At 37.7% G+C, this 17,542-nt stretch overlaps 1 protein-coding gene across 3 annotated transcripts in view; it reads left to right on the top strand.

The window, feature by feature from the left end:
* fancm (FA complementation group M) overlaps positions 1-17,510 on the top strand; it is a 41,744-nt gene extending 24,234 nt beyond the window's left edge. Inside the window, exons 11-24 of one of the 3 annotated variants that reach the window (XM_055053158.1) lie at positions 124-364; positions 430-578; positions 960-1,124; positions 7,481-8,870; positions 9,795-9,877; positions 10,281-10,349; positions 10,716-10,832; positions 11,680-11,845; positions 11,934-12,040; positions 12,993-13,378; positions 13,888-13,966; positions 14,717-15,056; positions 16,012-16,306; positions 16,653-17,510. In XM_055053158.1, the coding sequence (XP_054909133.1) occupies positions 124-364; positions 430-578; positions 960-1,124; positions 7,481-8,870; positions 9,795-9,877; positions 10,281-10,349; positions 10,716-10,832; positions 11,680-11,845; positions 11,934-12,040; positions 12,993-13,378; positions 13,888-13,966; positions 14,717-15,056; positions 16,012-16,306; positions 16,653-16,782 (3,717 nt within the window). In that variant the 3' untranslated portion in view covers positions 16,783-17,510. Of the gene's footprint in view, positions 1-123; positions 365-429; positions 579-959; positions 1,125-7,480; positions 8,871-9,791; positions 9,878-10,280; positions 10,350-10,715; positions 10,833-11,679; positions 11,846-11,933; positions 12,041-12,992; positions 13,379-13,887; positions 13,967-14,716; positions 15,057-16,011; positions 16,307-16,652 lie in introns of all 3 variants that reach the window. The other 2 variants (XM_055053159.1, XM_055053157.1) reach the window with 2 other exon arrangements.
* The last annotated feature ends 32 nt before the right edge of the window (positions 17,511-17,542 follow it).

The raw sequence follows: 17,542 nt of genomic DNA, 5'->3' as shown, positions 1-17,542 counted from the left end.
GCAGCACGAACAAAAAAAAAATTGCGGCACAAACATAGCATAAACCCTTGACTCCTGGGAGGCAAACTTCATTCAGGTTGGCTTGTGAAGTGATGGCAAGTTGAAAGTTGTCGTTTTCCGCAGACCTACAATCAGAGTCAGAGCAACAAGCGCAGCGTGTACAAGTCCATCACCGGCAACAGAAACGAGTTCCGCATGTATCCCAGCAGCCCCCGCATGCTGCCTGAGGGCGTGAATCCCCAGCTGCATAAAATGCACATCACCACAGGCCAGTTCGACCACAAAGAGAGCAGCAGGAGGTCCGGCAGAGGTCGAAGGTCCCACACTGAGGGACGGGCTTCACTCATCCACCCTCAGAACCTGAGTGAGTGACTCGACGGCAGGAAACTCCACCCTGAATGCGACTTCCTGAAATTTGTATGTGTGCAGTTCGACAGGAGAGTCCCACATCAGACGGCTTTCTGAGCAGAGCAGAATATTCTCTGTGGTCGTCCAGCATGAGGCTGGAAGAACACGAGGCTCATCCGACTCTGAAGCTGTCCCGCTTCATGTCCATCCCCAGTGACTCAACACCTCAGGTTTCATTCTGATATCTCATCCAGGGACGCACCGATCCACTGTTTTCACTTCTAATACCAATATGGATATCTGGGGTTTAGTACTGATCTGATACTAAACCTGCTGAATTGAATTTAAAATATATGAAGCTGGATGTCGCTCCGAGCTCAAAGCATAGAATTAGACTGAATAGATCTGTCTTTATGGATCAGGCACATCGTCACCGATGCCCGATAAAGAATTTTTGTCAATATCAGCACTGGGACAGATATTAATAAGAGGACTGGTGCATCTCTCAACTCTGTGCTAATTTTACAGATAGCATTTCTTTCCAAATGTGTCCAAGAAGTTTAAAAATAGAGATAAAAAACTTGAAAATAATTTCTATTTTTGTGCAAAAGGAGGAGACTTCCAGGGACAAACCGCTGTCCAGAGAGCTGTCTTTGTGGGAATGGAGACACTGGCAGCACAAACCGCTTCCTGTCCACGCCGTTGATCATTCCCTCCGCTGCCGCCACTTCTCTGCGGTGATGCAGCTCATAGACGACATGAGAGACAAAAGTGAGGTGAGTAAACACCAATTTGAAGATGAATAAAAACCCTAAGATCATAAAAAATCTGAACTAAATAAGTATTCAGTGGAAAACATAAAAAAATGTCTGACAGGAAGCGCTTGTGGAGGTTCACGTGGTGAGGAATGAGGGGAATCCATTATAACTGCTTCCTATTGCTATTTGTTTGCATTTTTTATGTATTTCTAGTATTGTAAAAAAAAAGACGCTTACATGGTTAAAAAAAAATTTCCAGAATACACCAATTTTTTCTATCCAATTAATCATCAAAATAATCAGTTTACTAAAATAATCATTAGCTGCAGTTGTAATCATTTCTCAAATGGTGGCTTTGTTTACAGTCTAGTAGTAAAACAATTGCATCTCAGAAGATTTCATTCAGCGTCTCATTGGAGAGTCACAATGGCCGCCTGTAGCATTAGCATTTAGCTTGGGGGGATGTTAGCAGGATGAACTGTATAAATGCAAACAAACGACATTCTTCAATACAACCATGGCCTTGGAACGAGGTTGAAGTTTAGACTCACAGTTAAGCCTCCAAAAAGAGCTCAGAATGAAATAAGCTATGCTGACTTGCTCTCTTTTCAAAATAAAAGCACTTCCTATTTGATTCAGTAAAAAAAATGTGACATTAACAGATGTTTTCCTTTTTCTATTAATCTTATTTGAACATAAATGCATATTTATATTTCTTAAATGATGAGTAATTTTCAAAAGAGATGGGAGAAAGTGATAAATTATATTAAAAACACAAATTGAATAATATTTTGCACGGTAATGGCGAATTTACAACAGAAAGTAGTGTTCTGTTAACAAAAATAGCATACTATAATTCAAAGAATGTTCAACTGAGTTAAATATATTTTTTAAATGGACATGCATTAAAAATGCATTCTTACATCACTTTTAGTATTTTAAAAACTATTTTGCTCATTAAATGTGTATTTTTATAAATATTTATAACATATTTACAACTTATTTATCAAGTGCAGCAGGTTTTTCATGGAATCTATCAAAAATTATACATTTGGTGTTAAAGCTTTACAGTTTGGGGGCGGTTTACACATTTTACTCATTTTGTTGCAGTTTAATTATTATGAATTTAATTTTGTTTCTATCTACAATCCTGTAATTCAGAGTGCACAAAGATCAGGTGCCTGGTGATGGGAAAATGGTTTCATAAATGGTCCCAAGCAGCTTGCGTAAATCCTGCTTGGTTTCATAATAGAGAGACAGTAGCGAGCATTTAGCCAAAGGAAACCCAAATGTTATAAACTCACATGAATGAGAGGAGTCAGCTGCTTTGCTGATGAACATACAACTGTGGTTTGTCTGGAGTTGCTATATTTGGTGTTGTGACGTTCGAGCCAAATTCCTTGAATGATAAACAAGCTTTATTGTGGATTTGGTTTAAAAAAAAAAGTCTGTTTCCAGTCTGTAACGTCAAATCTCCATTCAGTTACATCAACAAAAAAAAACCCTGAGCCATCTTTTTATTAAGGGGAGGCACTAAAAATACAACAGCTGCTTTCTTCGAAATCTATTTTAACCTTTCTGTGAACTCAAATCTAATTTCAGAATCACATTTTTCCTGTTTTTTTTGTGTTTCCTCATGGCAAAGGCATATGATTAGTGACGGCTTAGGAGAGGAATTACACAAAAGTAATTAGGCCAACCTTCCTGCAACTTGACGATGGAGCTGAAAGAATGAGATGAAAAAAATACTTGATGGCTTTTCAAATATTATTTCTTATTTTGACAGCAACTGCAGAGCCTTGCAAAAGTTCTTGAACTTTATCACATTTGTAACTTAAACCCAAATGACAAACTTTAAGTGAATCATGAAGAATGAATGCGGTCAGCAGCAGTAATCTGTAATCGACCCGGAACCGGCTTTTTAAAGATTGGACCCAATGCTGCAGTTAGTGCAACTTTTGTTCAAAGTTTTTGGGCCAAACTCAGCAAATCTTTTGGATTTTCTCCCTCTTTTTAACAAAATGCAAAATAATTTCATTGTAAATGCTTTTCTTTTATCTGCTCAGCACAAAATAAAATATTTTAATATTTTATTTTATACAAATTAGAGAAAAAAATATTTTTCTGGGTTTTAAAAGAGTCCCAAATATTTAAAAGAAAAGTGGGTCAAATTGTTTCTACTGTTGTATTTTTTACTTTCAGGCACTTCCATTACTAGCCAAACGCACCAAAGTACAAACTCTGGGGAACCTATTTTATTATACAACTAGAGAAAAAATATCTCTAAAAAGGGTCCCAGACATTTCCTTCATAAAAGGAAAAAAAATAAATAAAAGGGTCGAATATTTTCTACTTTTTTAATGCGGGAGTCTGACTTTTCTGGTATTTCTTCAAGGCACTGCACATCGTCCATGATATAAACCTTGAAAGCATTTGGAACAGAAATGAGTAATTTGTTTTGATGACATTGGAAACCCAGTAACATCAGTCAGAGTTACATTTACCTGGAACGCTGCTGTTATACAATCAATCATCAAATATCTGGTTTTGCTTCTGGAAAAGATGGGCCCCAGATTGGCCTTGTCTCACCATCTGTTCTTTGGCAGAACATATCTCAGATGAGACCCTGAATTTGTCCAAATCCCTGTAAGTGGGTCAGAGATTATATAGCAAGGTGGGCTCCTGTTACCTCTTTTCTTTATTGAATAATAAAAGAGAAACAATCCCACCTGTCTGGACCCAAGAAGAATAATGCAGATAAAAAGCTTCACATAATCATATAACCTGCAAACTGTGCAAATACACTTAATTTAAGGATTCATGGGACCATCAATGATTAAGTAAATATTAAAACTACAGTGAAAATTAAGGACCAAATATTTATTTTATAAATTTGTGGACTTTGCTGAATCTAAATGTTTACTGTTATTTGATCTGTTTGGTGCAGAACTAAAGAAAATTACCTTTTTATTTCAAGTAAACCACAGTAAATAAAATTTAAATGATTAATACTTGAGTAATTGTACTCAAATAAAGTAGGACTACTTAAGCATATTTTTACTCAAGTAAAAATCTGAAGTATTTCGTAAAAAGTCTCCTCGAGTACAGAGTAACTGATCAAATCATCAATAATTTAATGCTTAATTTAGGAATTTTAAGGACTAAAATGATAATAATTCATACAAATAACAATTTCATTTAGTGGGTAGAAAATTAGACATTTTTCTCAAGTAAGAGGAGAAACATTTTATAATAAAATGAGAAAAAAACAGAAACGAGTCATGTTCCCAAATGTTAAACTGAAGAGTTGTATTAAGTTATATTTTTCTTTTCATTGTTGCTCACAATTAATCATAATTTTGCAGCTAATTACAAACTTTAACCTTTGAGTAGACCCCACTGCTTTCGACCTTTATCTTTGCTTCTGTTATTGTTAAAAAGGGAACTGAGCCAAATTATGTTTCACTGGAAAACACTTTTCCAAACGCAAGAAGAGTTTGCTTCTTAGAAAATGTTCCTAAATTACCTGGATTGAGAAAAGCACCTCATTAACACCAATTAAAGTCCTACTGATGATGATTGTACAGAAATTACTTGACCTTTCCTTCATTTGAAGATTAAAATCCTCATTAAAAATCTCTTTGTTTTTCAGTCTTTTCTAAACTTTCTGTGTCACCGACCTGTTGCTCCTTAATCCAGTAAAATATAGAGGACACAAAAGATATATATTATATTTATTATGTAACTATTAATGTGAAATAAAATATAAACCGATTGAAGTTTCTGGGTCAGCAGCTGATCTGCTTCTCACAAAAGAAAGAACAAATATCGTTTTGAACAAAAGTTGATTTGAAATTTAATTTACTTTTCCATTAAAGGGGCATTTATATACATTGTAATTTTCAACTGTAACACTGGAACTGGAAGATATTTTAAATATCCAAATTAAATAAACAAACCAACAAATAAAATGAATCATAAAGTTTTTGTAAATAATAAATAAGAGCTAGTTGAGACCAAATCACCAAACTGAAGACTTTAGTCATCCAGTTTTCATTAGAAAGAAAAATAAATAAATCAGACAAATGGAAATTATTGAACGTCAAATTGATTTATTGATTTATTTTCTTTTACTTATTGCGACAGGTCTACATCCCAGTATTAATTACCAACTTAGCGACTTTCTTGCTGTGTTTAGCGATATTTCAGGGGAAAAAATGATTTAAAAAGGTAAATTTTCTTTTGGTTTGATTCTTGCTCTTTTCGTCCTTTTGACCTGGTTTCTGCCAGACAGTGATTTTTGTTTGTTTGTTTGTTTTGAATCGCGCTGCCTCTTTACAGCAAACAGACGCCGGGTTTGCACACAGACCCCCGTCTCATATGATTATGTAACGGTTCTTTGAACCGTTACATAAACCCAGGAAGATGGAAGTAGGTCAGGCCAGGACGACCTACATGCACAGGGAGATCAGAAAACTGATTCCAAAAAGATTTACTTTTTAACACAAGTAAAATAGAAAACTAGAGCAAAGCACTTATTTTTTTCTTTATGCTTTAGTGGTCAAAATAATGTGATTTACATTGCAAAAACTTAAAAATATTTTTTGTCTGGTTTCTAGTTCAGATATCTTTGCACTCTTGAACACTAACCTAAAAGTTACTTTTCACTAGCAGATTTTTAAATCTGTAAATTTTATCCATTTTACAAATTGAATAAATTTTAATTTGTAAAATTAATTTGTAAAAACAGTTGCAATTAAAGAATTAATTGCAACTGTTGCAATTAATTCATTAATTGCAACAGCTGCTAACTGTTTCTCTGTTAGCAGAGAAACAGTTTTTTGTTTGGAAAATGCAGCTTGATTAAAACAGATGCTGCTTTCTTTGTGCATCAAATTCATGTAATTATTGTAATGTGATGAGATAATCTGCAGAGAGCGGTTTCCACTTTGTGGTTTTCATCAATATGCAACATAAAATGATGGCAACACTGAGTCTCTGTTGCTTCTATTTTCATCACCAGGTTTTTTTTGGTTTTGGGTATTTTTAGACATAATGTGATCATCAATTAATTGGGCCAGAGTTCAGTTTAATCCACCGTGAATTTGATTTCATAACTGAAAAATATTGATTCTGGAAGTCTAAAAGCTCCACTTTCTGTTGAACACCATCATGTTACAACTACATTTCATATTTTATTGTACCATGCGTTAAAAGTAAACCATTATCAATGCTAATAATACACCTACTTTTTTTGGAACTTTGATTTTTGTCGGCTTAATTTTGAATTGTTCTGTAGTGATATGTTTTATAGCATTCTTAAAAGAACTTTTAAAAAAAGTTACTCAAGTAAAGATAACTGAGCAAATGTACAAACAGTGTTCTTAATATTTGAGGCAGAACAACATTAAAATTAAAATGTGTCTTAATAATGACAATTTGAAAAACATTAGCATGTCCCCTTATTATTGTAATGGAGTTAGAAGTGGCTCAGATTTAAACCATTCGGTGACTAATAAGTGATTAAAACTTTTGATTTATATAGTGGAAGAACTGAGTTAATATGTTATCTTGTTTATGTTGTGGTGAAAATTAACTAATTAGGATAAGAGTAACTTTCTCCAGATCAGCTGCAGGTAAAAGTGGGTCGATTTTAGTTTTGAAGGGTGGATAAAAGTCTTCTGCTTCGTTTAGAAAAGGGACGTGTTTATTTTTCCTTTCTCCTCGGGGTTCACTGAGCTTCTCCCACCTCCTGCTCCGAGTCCGACGGCTCCCCGCCGGTGCTTGTGGGGTTCCCACTTTAGCCGAATCACTTCCAGGTCAAAGGTTTGACAGGTGCCAGGCAGCCAAATATATTTACACCGGAAATCTCACAATAAATAGATGTTTCACCAATAAAAGTTTGGGAACATGTTTAAGTTTATTTCTTTATGAAATTAGCATCTTGGACCAAATTATAAATGCCTTTACTGTGTCATAAAAGCTGAGAATAACAAATGTTATGTCAGACTTTTGCTTCTCTGCATGTGGTTGCAAAATGATGAGGGACTTCCTGATTGGATTAAGTTATGAACATGAGCAGAAAAGCGGTTCTGATTGGTGAAGTGACCCAATCAGTTTGAACTTTTTAGGTTCCCTTAAACTGAGTGTTAGTCTGTGGTAACTGTTTGAATTGAAAACAAAAGGGAAAAAACTCAACTCACCAAAGTAGAAGCATAAATAAACTGGCAAAAGCAACTTGGGAAAACAATTTCAGTTGCTCTATTCAATAGTTCTGTCTCTCACTTCCAATGTCCATCATGATTAAGGAACAAAGGGTCAATAGTATAATTGTACCAAATTAAACTTCTGCAACTGTTTGTATTTATCTTCAGGGGGAGTGTCTTTACGAACAGCAGCTTCTACCTTACCTCCAGGGTGATGATGCTGATGAAAAGAGGCAGAAGAAACCAAAAGCCCCGAAGAATTTCTCTAAAAATAATAAGATCAAACCGTCTCGCTCATCCCGGTCCGAACTGGAATTTATCGACGAGGAAGAAGGGATGGAGGATGCGTCATCACGATTGATCCCAGAGAAAGAAAGGCTCCCAGATGAACATTTGACTGGCGACTTAAAACCTGATCGAGCTGATTCTCCATCCCACAACTCTGATGACGACTGCGTCACCGTTAACCAAACCCTCCGAGATCCTGCAAATACAAAAGTTAATACAGAAAATAATGAAGATGACGATCTTCAAGAGATGTTCTACCTTCCTAAAACATATCCCACGCTGCCGTCGCCAAAAAAACTCAAGAACCTGAACGACATTCTTGTCAACGTAGCTGAGCTTCTCTCTCGATCTCCACCTTCGCCGGAGAACATTTTAGAAGCAGGAAGGACTTTGACGTGTCTTCCACCTTCACCCAAGCTGGACGCTCAACCTTTCCCCATCAGGTTCAGCTTGGAGGTGGACGAAGACGACGACGATGTAGAGGGTGGCATTAAGGACGGCGAGCCTGATAGTCCCACTTGGGATGAGGTTTTCGAGGATGAAAATATCAGATACGACAAAAAGGAAATGGACTTAAGAAGTGTTGATGATGCAGAAGTTTCCATGGGTGCTGATTGTGTGACTGAAGACAGAGTTAATGTCCAGATGGATGAGAGCATGGACCTGTTTGAAGACGATCAGGTCTTCATGCAAATGACAATTCCAGATATTCCTACGCCTGAGGAAAGCATTACAGCCAAGGCAACCATCAATGATGAAGACAAAGATTGCACAGAAATATTAAACGCTGCAAATGAAAAGCCTTCCTCAGACACAAGGCTAAACATTCAAGCCAGCCACAACTCAACAGAAGATCACTTCAGCAAAGTTTCGCTTTTAGTGAAAGCAAATCCTGAGCCACTAGATTCCTCTCATGATCTGTTCTCTGTTAATTTTGATCTCGGTTATTCGCTGGATGACTCTGAGGGTGAAACAGAAGTTACATCTCTGTCACCTGAAAAACAAACCGAGTCAGCTGTTTCTTATTCCTCTACTCCTCGTCGCAGCTTCGCCGGACTCTTCAAAGAGTCCAAGTCATCTTCACAAATTAAAGCGGATTGTTGGAAGTCTAAAACTGAGGAACACCCATCTCCAGTTACGTTTCTGGGACCCAGACGGATGCTTCGGTCTGGGATTGCAGAAGCGGACTCTTCTAGAGCGAAGCAAAAACAAGCTGAAGGTGATTCACTGCAGGAACTGATCCATATGGGAGAGTCTTCTCCACAGCCAGGTTTGTTCATAAAATAACAATTTGTCTTCATTTGTGTCGTAAGATGAACACAGACCCCTAAATAAATTAGAATACCAACAATTTCATTCAAAAAGATCGACAGATTGCAAGAGTTTATTTCAATACACTGCAGCAATTACGGTTTACAGCTAATTACTTTCCTCTGAATAAAAATAAATTGGAAATAGATTTGTAATACGGAGATGTGCAATCAAAATGGGGTGCTATCAAAAGCTCATTTCTTACTAAAGAAGAATATCGTGTTCTTTAATATTAGTGGAAAGTTGAGTGAAAGGGTATAAATGTGTTGGAAAAGCACAATGATTATGTTTACTTTTTATAATATTGCAATTTTCTGAAAACATAATTTTGTTTTAATATAATAACTGTGAGGTGTATTGATCAAAATGAACAGAAATAAAATACTTAACTGTTGAAACACAAAAACTTAGCAACTATTTTTATCAAGTTTCTAGTGAAAATATTTTAATGGACTTAAATGAGACAAAACTAACTTCTAATGAACTTTTAGCCAAGACATGAGAGCTTGTTTTAAGTCAATAATTTCTTAATATTGATTAAAAAATAAAAGCTCCGTTGGCAAATTATTTCACTGAAAACATGTGTAATATATGTTGTTCTTTCACCCCTGTCATTTTATATTGGATATATAATCTATTTACTTTTAGATTTTATAAATTTTTCTAAGGGTTGCTTTTAAATGATAACTAGTTCTCAAACATTTTACCCGATAAAATGATGGTTTGATAACGATCGTGAATCTATATTCAAGTTTCGCTTTTTGAATTTAATTAATGAAATAAGAAAACTTTTTGTTGATGTTCTGCTTTTATTTAGATTTACCTGTAAATCCGATTGATTCTGTAGCTGTAAATGTGTTTTTTTCTGTTTGCTCATTAGCAGAGTGCTGCAGCGACAGTGAAGAGGAAGTCGTGCTTCTCAAAAGAAGACATCGCAAGATCAACCCCTTGTCCTCCCCAGAAGTGGTGAGCAAAGCTCAACCCAACATTTTATTTTCATAAAAGGCAGGAATTGTATATAAAAAAAACATTTTGACCAGTTGATACCAATTTTAGCTACAAGAACAGCATAACCCATATTGTTTTTGGAAGGCGTCAATGATTGTGGCCGACTGGTGTTTTGGGTTATTTATGGTTTGTGTAATTAAAAGTTTCACTTTCTGAAACAAGTGGCAAAAAATATCAAACTGAAAACAAACTGAAGCACAACAACGTTTAATTTGGCTGCTGTGGAACCAAAAAAAATAAAAAAATAAAGGTGCCATCACAAGATGTGTCATTTTCAAGGCAGCTCTGGTTGCTACGACAACGAGGATGCATTAGCATTAGCATTAGCATGCTACATAACATGTTTATTCTTTTCTGCCAGCCTAAGATCCCAAGTGATGTGGATTCACCAGTGGTTGCGAAAAAGAAACGTTCTTCTGTACTGGATACGGTAAGAATAGCAACATTAGCAGTAATTAGTTACCTTTACTCAATTTTGAAAAAAGTTACTTTTGGGAGTATTTTTACTCTGCTGAGCTTTATACTTTTACTTCAGTAATTATATTGTGAAGCATATCTACTCTTACTTGAGTAAAATAATTTAAATAAATAAGTAATGCTAAGCCTGGTGCAGGCACAAGTAAAGCCTGGTGGCCCGCCAGGCTTATATTACACTGGAAGAAACCCTAAATGCTGCTTTGGTTCTGGCATGGAGAGCAGGCCAAAATCAATAACACATAAAAGGGAGGAGGGGAACATGTTCAAGTATCATTTCTGTAAATGAGACATTAATAACGTCTAATCTTCTGTCATCCAGACTGACGAAACTCAAGCCGGAGATTTTTCAGATGATGATTTCCAGAACTGCTCCATCATCATGCAGAGAAAAACAACTGGAGACAAGAGGCAACAAATCCAGCAGCCCAGCAACAAGGTCAGTACAGCAACAGATGGGTCTGCATTGCAGTGGGGTGAAGCTAACTGATTAGCTTCTAGATGGCTAACTGATTAGCTTCTAGATGGCTAACTGATAGCTTCTAGATGGCTAACTGATAGCTTCTAGATGGCTAACTAATATCTTCTAGATGGCTAACTGATTAGCTTTTAGATGGCTAACTGATTAGCCTTTAGATGGCTAACTGAATAGCTTCTAGATGGCTAACTGATTAGCTTCTAGATGGCTAACTGATTAGCTTCTAGATTTCCATGTTAAGGAGCTCAGTGGCACCCAGAGTCGGCTTACATTTACTTTGTTACTTTTACTTGAGTAATCTTTTTGAAAAAAATACTTTTAGGAGTATTTGTATTACGCTGTACTTTTCATTTTTACTTGAGTAATTGAAGTATTTCTAATTTTACTTGAGTAAAATCTCTTAATTTTCTACCCACTGAATGACAAAGAAACATGAGTTAATCAAAAATTCACCTGACAGACACCTGCAGTTTTTGGTAAAGTCTTTTATTCAAAGAAAATGATTTTTATTGTCATGTTTTGTTACTAACATTAATTATTGTCATTTTTGTTCTTAAAATACTGAAATTTCCATTTAGCTTTATACTTCGGTTGGTCTGATTATGTAACTGTTAAATATTAACATTATGTTGAAGCTGTGCTACTCTTACCTGAGTACAATGTTTGGGTACTTTACCCCCACCTGGTGACACCAGCACAGGTACAGGTGTGTACTGGTCTTCTTAATTAGCTTTAACATGTTTGTTTTCTTTACGTCTGCTGCACAGTTACATTAAATTCAGATTTAGCTTTTTTTGCCCTGCATCAGAAGCCCAGAGGTCAGAAAGCGCGTCAGTTTCTGGATGAAGAGGCAGAGCTGTCAGACGATGAAGAGGGAGCGGATGTTTCGTCTGACGAAGAGGACGGCGCAGATCTGAATCGGTCCCTGGAAGGCTTCGTTGTGGACAACATGCACCTTTCCCAGGGCCTGAACGGTGGGTAACCTGCTCGGTCTTTAGCGTGTTGCTCAGATCTCATTAGGTTTTGTTAAACTCACCCAAGTTCTGTTCTGCTCCACATCAGACTCAGAGATGCATGGAGTTTACCTGAAGTCTGTGAGAAGCCCTGCAGGCCGGGGAAGATTCAAAATGTCTTATCAAAACCAAAAGGACATGAAGATTTTTTCTCAGGTATTTCATTCTTTACTCTCTACTTTTATTTTAAAAAGGCACTGATATGTAAAACTTACTTTTTTGAGCTTTACGTCATGTTATAATGTTATTCCTTCATCAAAAACATACCGTTAGTGTTTCTTTGGTTCTTTCATACATGTCTGAGAAATCCTATATTGCAATGGCAACCATGCTCCTCCTCAGAGCTACAGTTTCCAAGCTTCCCGCCCGCCAGAGCAGCCGTTCCCTGTGACTCCCCTACTCAGATCCTTCAGACTAGCCAGCAGCAATTAGCAAACATCTGCTGAACTCGTTAAACGAACTACTTCTCAGTGCAATGCTGTTAAAAATGTTGTTAAAGGGTTAATAAAGGAGCCATGATGTGATTACTTCCTGAAGGCAGTTTCAGAAAGAAGCAGGAGTTCTTAAAGAGATAGAAGCCCAATTTCAAGGTATCAAATTACAGTCAAATTTCTTTTAAAGCCACACGCTGCAAAAACACCAAATCTCACCAAGTATTGTTAGTCTTGTTTCTAATCCAAATATCCTATAATGCATAAAAAAGACAAAACTAATCTTTTCAACAAGGTATAATAACTTGTTTAAGTAAATGACTCCTTAATATTGATGAAAAAGTCCAAATTCTTTTGGCAGATAAATTTACTTATAAGAACATTTTCCATTGTTATAAGTAGAATAATTTGCTGATGGAACAAGTACTTTTTCATCAATATTAAAGAATTATCTACTTAAAACAACCTATTATACCTTCCTGACAAGGTACTTTTAAGTTAGTTTTGTCTTAATTTAAGTTTAGTAAAATATTTGCACCCAGACTAAAAATACTTGGTAAGATTATGTATTTTTTGCAGTGTATTTGAGTTTTATAACAGCTGATTACTTAATGGTTCTACAAAATGCCATTATATGCCTGGAAAATACAAAACCCAAAATGACCTTTTGCTGGCAGGTGCCTGAGCTGGATGAGACGTACGCAGAGGACAGCTTTGTGGTTGGCAGTGATGAAGAAGAGGAGGGGAGTAACGAGGAAGAGCCTGAAGACGTCGAACTTCTGCCCGACGTGTCGCTCATTGATGGGAGACGGCAGTACGCAACCAGGCGCCGCATTTTCCTGCACAAAGCCAGAGCCCAGCCTGCTGCAGAGCAAAGCACCAGAACCAAACGCTCGCGGGTCGTCTGCCTGAGCGAGTCCAGCGAAGAGGAGACGGAGGAAGTGGGCAAAAATCAGAATCCAGCTCCCATCGGGCAGAAGACATTGTCCTCTGCTTATGCTAGCGTAGCATCTAAAGCCTCATTGATGAGTAAAGAACAGAGTGAAGAGCAGCAAAATGAAAGGTAAGTAGGTGCAATACATAGTGACTGTCTTCAGTCAGAGTCTTCTTCAGAGTTACAGTAATACAGACTGCTACAGAGATCTGTAGCAGCCATCTAAACGTATGGCCTGTCACAATAAGCAATAAATCAGTTACACAACAAATTAAAACAAACTCAATCATTTCCACTTGCATTATTTATTGTTTTTTTTCCCTTTCTACCAAAAACTGGTTGAGAAAAATCTTTATTCTGTTGCTTTGATCTTATTTAACTCCTTCGCAAAAACGTCTGCGACGATTTAAAGTCCAGCAAAATTTGTTATTGTAACAGGCTTATGGAGATACAAGCACAAAACAAGAAGAACAACAAGAAAGTTTCTAGAAAGTTTGTCAACAGTTGAGCAGCCCTTCCTTTGCCTATTTTAGATCACTTAAATGATCCAAGTCGTTTTCTAATGATATCATGGGTCTAATGCGATTCATGTTACTGATTTCTTTCCCAGCCCTGGTCATTTCCTGTTTTTCCTGCAGGTGTCGTCGGAGGTTAGAGAATCAGCATCTGCTCTCGGATGAGCTCGACTTCGCAGAGCCAGAGCCGACTTCAATAACGGTAAAGAAATTCTTCGGTTATTAAGAGAGAATAGCTGTGTTTCCATTCACTATAACTCTGTGAAAACAAATTTGCTCAGTAGAAAGAACAGTTTCGGAAAAACTGCAGCCGTATCGACAGATTTACTTTGCAAAACCGCGTATTTTTACACCAACTTCTATTTTGAAAACATTCGCACTTTAACTTTACACCTTTAATTTGATTTTTTATTTATGTATATATATTTAAATTTTTTATGTTGTATATTAAAGGTTGCTTTGATAAATTCTCAATTCATTTTGGGTTGTTTGTGTTGCTTATTTGTTTAGTTTTTTTTGTGTATGTGTTGTGAAAACATAACGTATGGTATCTTTTTGAGGTTGATTGTAGATGTTGAAAATAATAATAAAAAGCTTTGAGTCACGTGATCAACAACCGGATGTTACTACTGGGGGAAAAAACAAAGAAGATGACAGGAAGTAGTAAGAGGATGATGGATTCAGTGTTTGTTTCCGAGTTGTGTGCCATTTAAATATGTTGAATGTATTTCTTTTCTGTAAAATTAACAAATATTCAATAACTTCCCAAATGCCACATATGTAGCGCTCCCAAATATAACGTGTTTGACGTGACTTAACATCTTCTCTGACTCCTAATTATGAGCTTAATTTCAGTATTAATGCGACATACTCTTGTTTTTTTATTATTATTATTATTTTTACACACTTGTAACAGAAGCTCAGTGTGTAACCTCTCACCCTAACTTTGCAGGGTCTCCCTTCCGCGTCCTCAGCGGCTCGGGGATCCGCTCCTCAGGATCCGGTACCGCCGCCTCTCCCCGGGTCGGTCAGCATCCTGGTGGACAGCCGCTGCACCGGCGGCATGGTGGAGCTGGTGATGAGTCTGCGTCAGCGCCACGGGGCCGACGTCCACGTCTGCTCGCTGGACGGCAACTACTTCATCGTGAGCAACCGCATGGCGGCGATGAGACAGAGCCAATCGGATTTGGCCGCGATGCAGAACCGGAAGCGACTGGCGGAGAGATTGAGCAACATGCAGGGGTTGTTTGAGCGAGTGTGTGTGATAGTGGAGAAAGATCGATCCAAGCAGGGTGGGTTTCAAGATTTACGGCCTGATTTAGAGCTGCACTGTGTAACTTTTATAAAAATGTGTTGGTTTTTCCACCATGTTGTGACAATATGGTGTAAGACAAATCTGTGAAAAATTAAATCTCCTGTCTGAACAAATGAACCGCTCCCAGTCAGAAACAACCAATCAGAGCCAGGAGGCGGTTCTTAGCACTGCTAAATGTTAAAGGCAAAGAAATTACTGGAAAATCCTTTATCCAGTATCATCATTAGCTTTGCTAACTATCCTTAGCATTCATGACATTCTGCACTGGCTGCAGTGTAGCAGAGAGCAAATGGGGACGGAGGAGAAAGATGGAAAGCCACACCAGCTTGTGATTGACAGCGCTAGGATCCGCCCCCTGGTTCTGATTGGTTATTTCTCGGTATTAGAGAGAGAAGGGAGAGGAGCTCCAGTTTTTTTTTCACATACTGCAACAGTTTTAACAAATATATGGAAGACAGATCTTTGTTAAAGTTGCTACTGAAAAGCTGTAAAGTTATATTTACAAAAATATGTTTTTTCCATATTTGTTAAAATTTTCACCAAATGGCATGTACGGTATGGAGACAGATAATTGTGAAGAAAATTGATTTTCTGTACCTCTTCTCGATCAAAACTAATCAGAGCTAGGTGGAAAGTATTAACACTGTCAATCAGGCTTGTATATGCGCTGCTCAATGACCAAATGGCAGAGAAACAACTTGCAGTTACAGGCAAACTGTTTTTCCACCATCGTCTGCTGCTATGCTAAATAGCATTAGCATCTGTGGCACGGTAAGTTGTGCTGAACCAGCTGCAGCATACATGAGGTTTATTGACAGCGCTAAGCCCCTCCCCCTGGCTCTGATTGGTTGTTTCTGACTGCAAACGACATGTCAAAAATATTTTTTAATAAAAGTGACAAACAAGCCTGACCACTTCTGTTTACGACGCAGGTGAAGTTTCCCGCCCTTTCCAGCGAACCCGTTACTATGACAACACTTTAGTGGCCCTGGTCCGGGCCGGCGTTCGCCTGCTGTGGAGCGACGGCGCCGAGGAGACCGCCGGGTTGTTGGCGGACCTGGCCAAGCTGGAGCACCGTAAAGGTCAGGGCATCGCGGTGCCCCTGAAGGTCGAAGGTCAGCGCAGGGAGCAGGCGCTGCAGATGTACCTGAGCCTGCCTTCGGTCAGCCATGTTCACGCTCTCAACCTGCTGCACAACTTCCGCTGCGTCGCACAGCTGATGAACAGGTAAAAGTTCTGACGGAACCGTGACGGGTCCATCTGTTCATCCATCCAGTCAACTGTTCATCTCTGTTCACTCATACATCTGTTCATCCCTTCATCTATCCAACCATTTGTCCATCTGTCTGTTTGACCGTTTGTTTGTTCCGACATCCATCCGTCGGTTCAGTTATTCCTCCGTTCGTCCCGTCATTCATCCTTCTATCCATGCAACAGTTTATCCCTCATCCATCCATTTATTCGTCAGTCTGTGAATGAATCATTTAATTTATTCTGTAATTGAGTCAGTAGAGAATCTGGACAACTCAAATGCGTCGTAATTGTGTATTTTCTCCTCGTTTTTTACTTCCAGCTCTGTTGAGTCCATCCAGAAAGGCGGGTGCATGAGCCGATCCAGAGCCGAGGAGATCTACCGCTTCCTGCGCCGTTCCTCTGACTCCACCCTCTTCATCAAAACACCCAAACCTGGAAAAACTGGCTAGAGCCCCGAAGGAGACGCGTAACCCGGCAGACAATTAAGCTGCTTTGGCAAAAATATCGAGGCTCAAAAGTGCAACAATTCAATAAATATTCTGAAAGTGAAAACCTGCATGGGATATTGAAAACAAAAAATGGGAATACATCCATTAAATTTTAAACACATTAAGATGTTCAATTTCATCTACATTTAAAAGTCTGCTGATTATATATTATTGAATTATTGCACTTTAGTTCCCGATTTGCTGATTCCAGTTACTGTGTAACTTTGTTGAAATTCCTCAGTGAGAGAAACGCCTCGTCTTTTGCACAAGTTAAGTAAACCAGGGGAGTTTAATACCAGCTGAGGCCGGCCTGTAGTTTATATGAACTACAGGCCGGCCTCAAAATGTATTGAATAAAAAGTTTTGCTTACAAAATAGTCAAAATTGTATGAAATCTGTACATGGACTCCGGATTGTTGGATCATACATAGAAAAATATATTTTTTTTAATTCTTGTCTTGCAGTCATGGCCAGACAAAATAATTTCAAAGGCAACAAATGGCCCCTGGGCCTTACTTTGGACACCCCAGAGTTAAAAAGGAACAAACCTCAACATTAAAGTTGATGAAATGTTTATTTTTAATTCTCATCTTTTCAACCAATTTCTTAACACTAAGATCCTGATCAAGAAATCTGAAGCACACTTTTGTCAAATAATGTTCAATAAATAAAATAAAATTTTTATTTGTACCGATTTGCTTTTTGTTTTACTCGTAATATT

Source organism: Poeciliopsis prolifica, unplaced genomic scaffold, assembly GCF_027474105.1.
Source record: "Poeciliopsis prolifica strain line A6 unplaced genomic scaffold, Auburn_PproV2 SCAFFOLD037, whole genome shotgun sequence".
Taxonomy (NCBI): Eukaryota; Metazoa; Chordata; class Actinopteri; order Cyprinodontiformes; family Poeciliidae; genus Poeciliopsis; species Poeciliopsis prolifica.
Note: the sequence above shows the minus strand (reverse complement) of the source record. Positions and strands in the feature narration are given on the sequence as shown.